General features: G+C 28.6%; 1 protein-coding gene across 1 annotated transcript in view; it reads right to left on the bottom strand.

Annotated features, from left to right (window-relative positions):
- The window catches only part of LOC119589102, a 7,728-nt gene that overhangs the window by 5,841 nt on the left and 1,327 nt on the right, over window positions 1-560 (bottom strand). The window contains exon 2 of the mRNA XM_037937679.1: window positions 98-254. Within this exon, the coding sequence (XP_037793607.1) occupies window positions 98-254 (157 nt within the window). The remainder of the gene's footprint in view (window positions 1-97; window positions 255-560) is intronic.

The raw sequence follows: 560 nt of genomic DNA, 5'->3' as shown, positions 1-560 counted from the left end.
TCCATCTTTATATGCATCTTTAGATATGCATATGAATACCATTTGGCCCTTATAAAATCTGGAAAATATTAAATAACATTGCAATAACAATACTCACCTTGTAGAGGATATCAGGTTTTAGATGTGTTACCATGTATTTTGAAGTAATGTCAAGCTGTGGGTGCCATGTTAATTGACTTTTTCTTCTCACTAATATATGTTTAACTTCCTCAGCAGATAAAAGCTCCATCAAGAATAAAACATCATTGCAAATCCTGGAACCAAAAAACAAAGAGTAATGTGAAAAAACAAACTATATCAATATAAAATTTGACAATTCATATAAAATAACCATGAATATCTAGAAAAAGCATTTCCTAAACAAACAACAAAGAAATTGAAAAGAAAGACTTTTAGATCATATCAGTTATTATTAAATGCTGATAAATATTTGAAAATACCTCACATTCTCAATCTACTACAGTATTTTTAATCTGTAGGTTTTTCAAGGGATACTTAAAAATTTAATGGCACCAATATTAATGGTAATGATGATGGCAGTGATGGTGATTACAATTGTC

Source organism: Penaeus monodon, chromosome 25 (genome assembly GCF_015228065.2).
Source record: "Penaeus monodon isolate SGIC_2016 chromosome 25, NSTDA_Pmon_1, whole genome shotgun sequence".
NCBI lineage: Eukaryota > Metazoa > Arthropoda > Malacostraca > Decapoda > Penaeidae > Penaeus > Penaeus monodon.
This window is presented reverse-complemented; position numbering and strand designations above follow the sequence as displayed.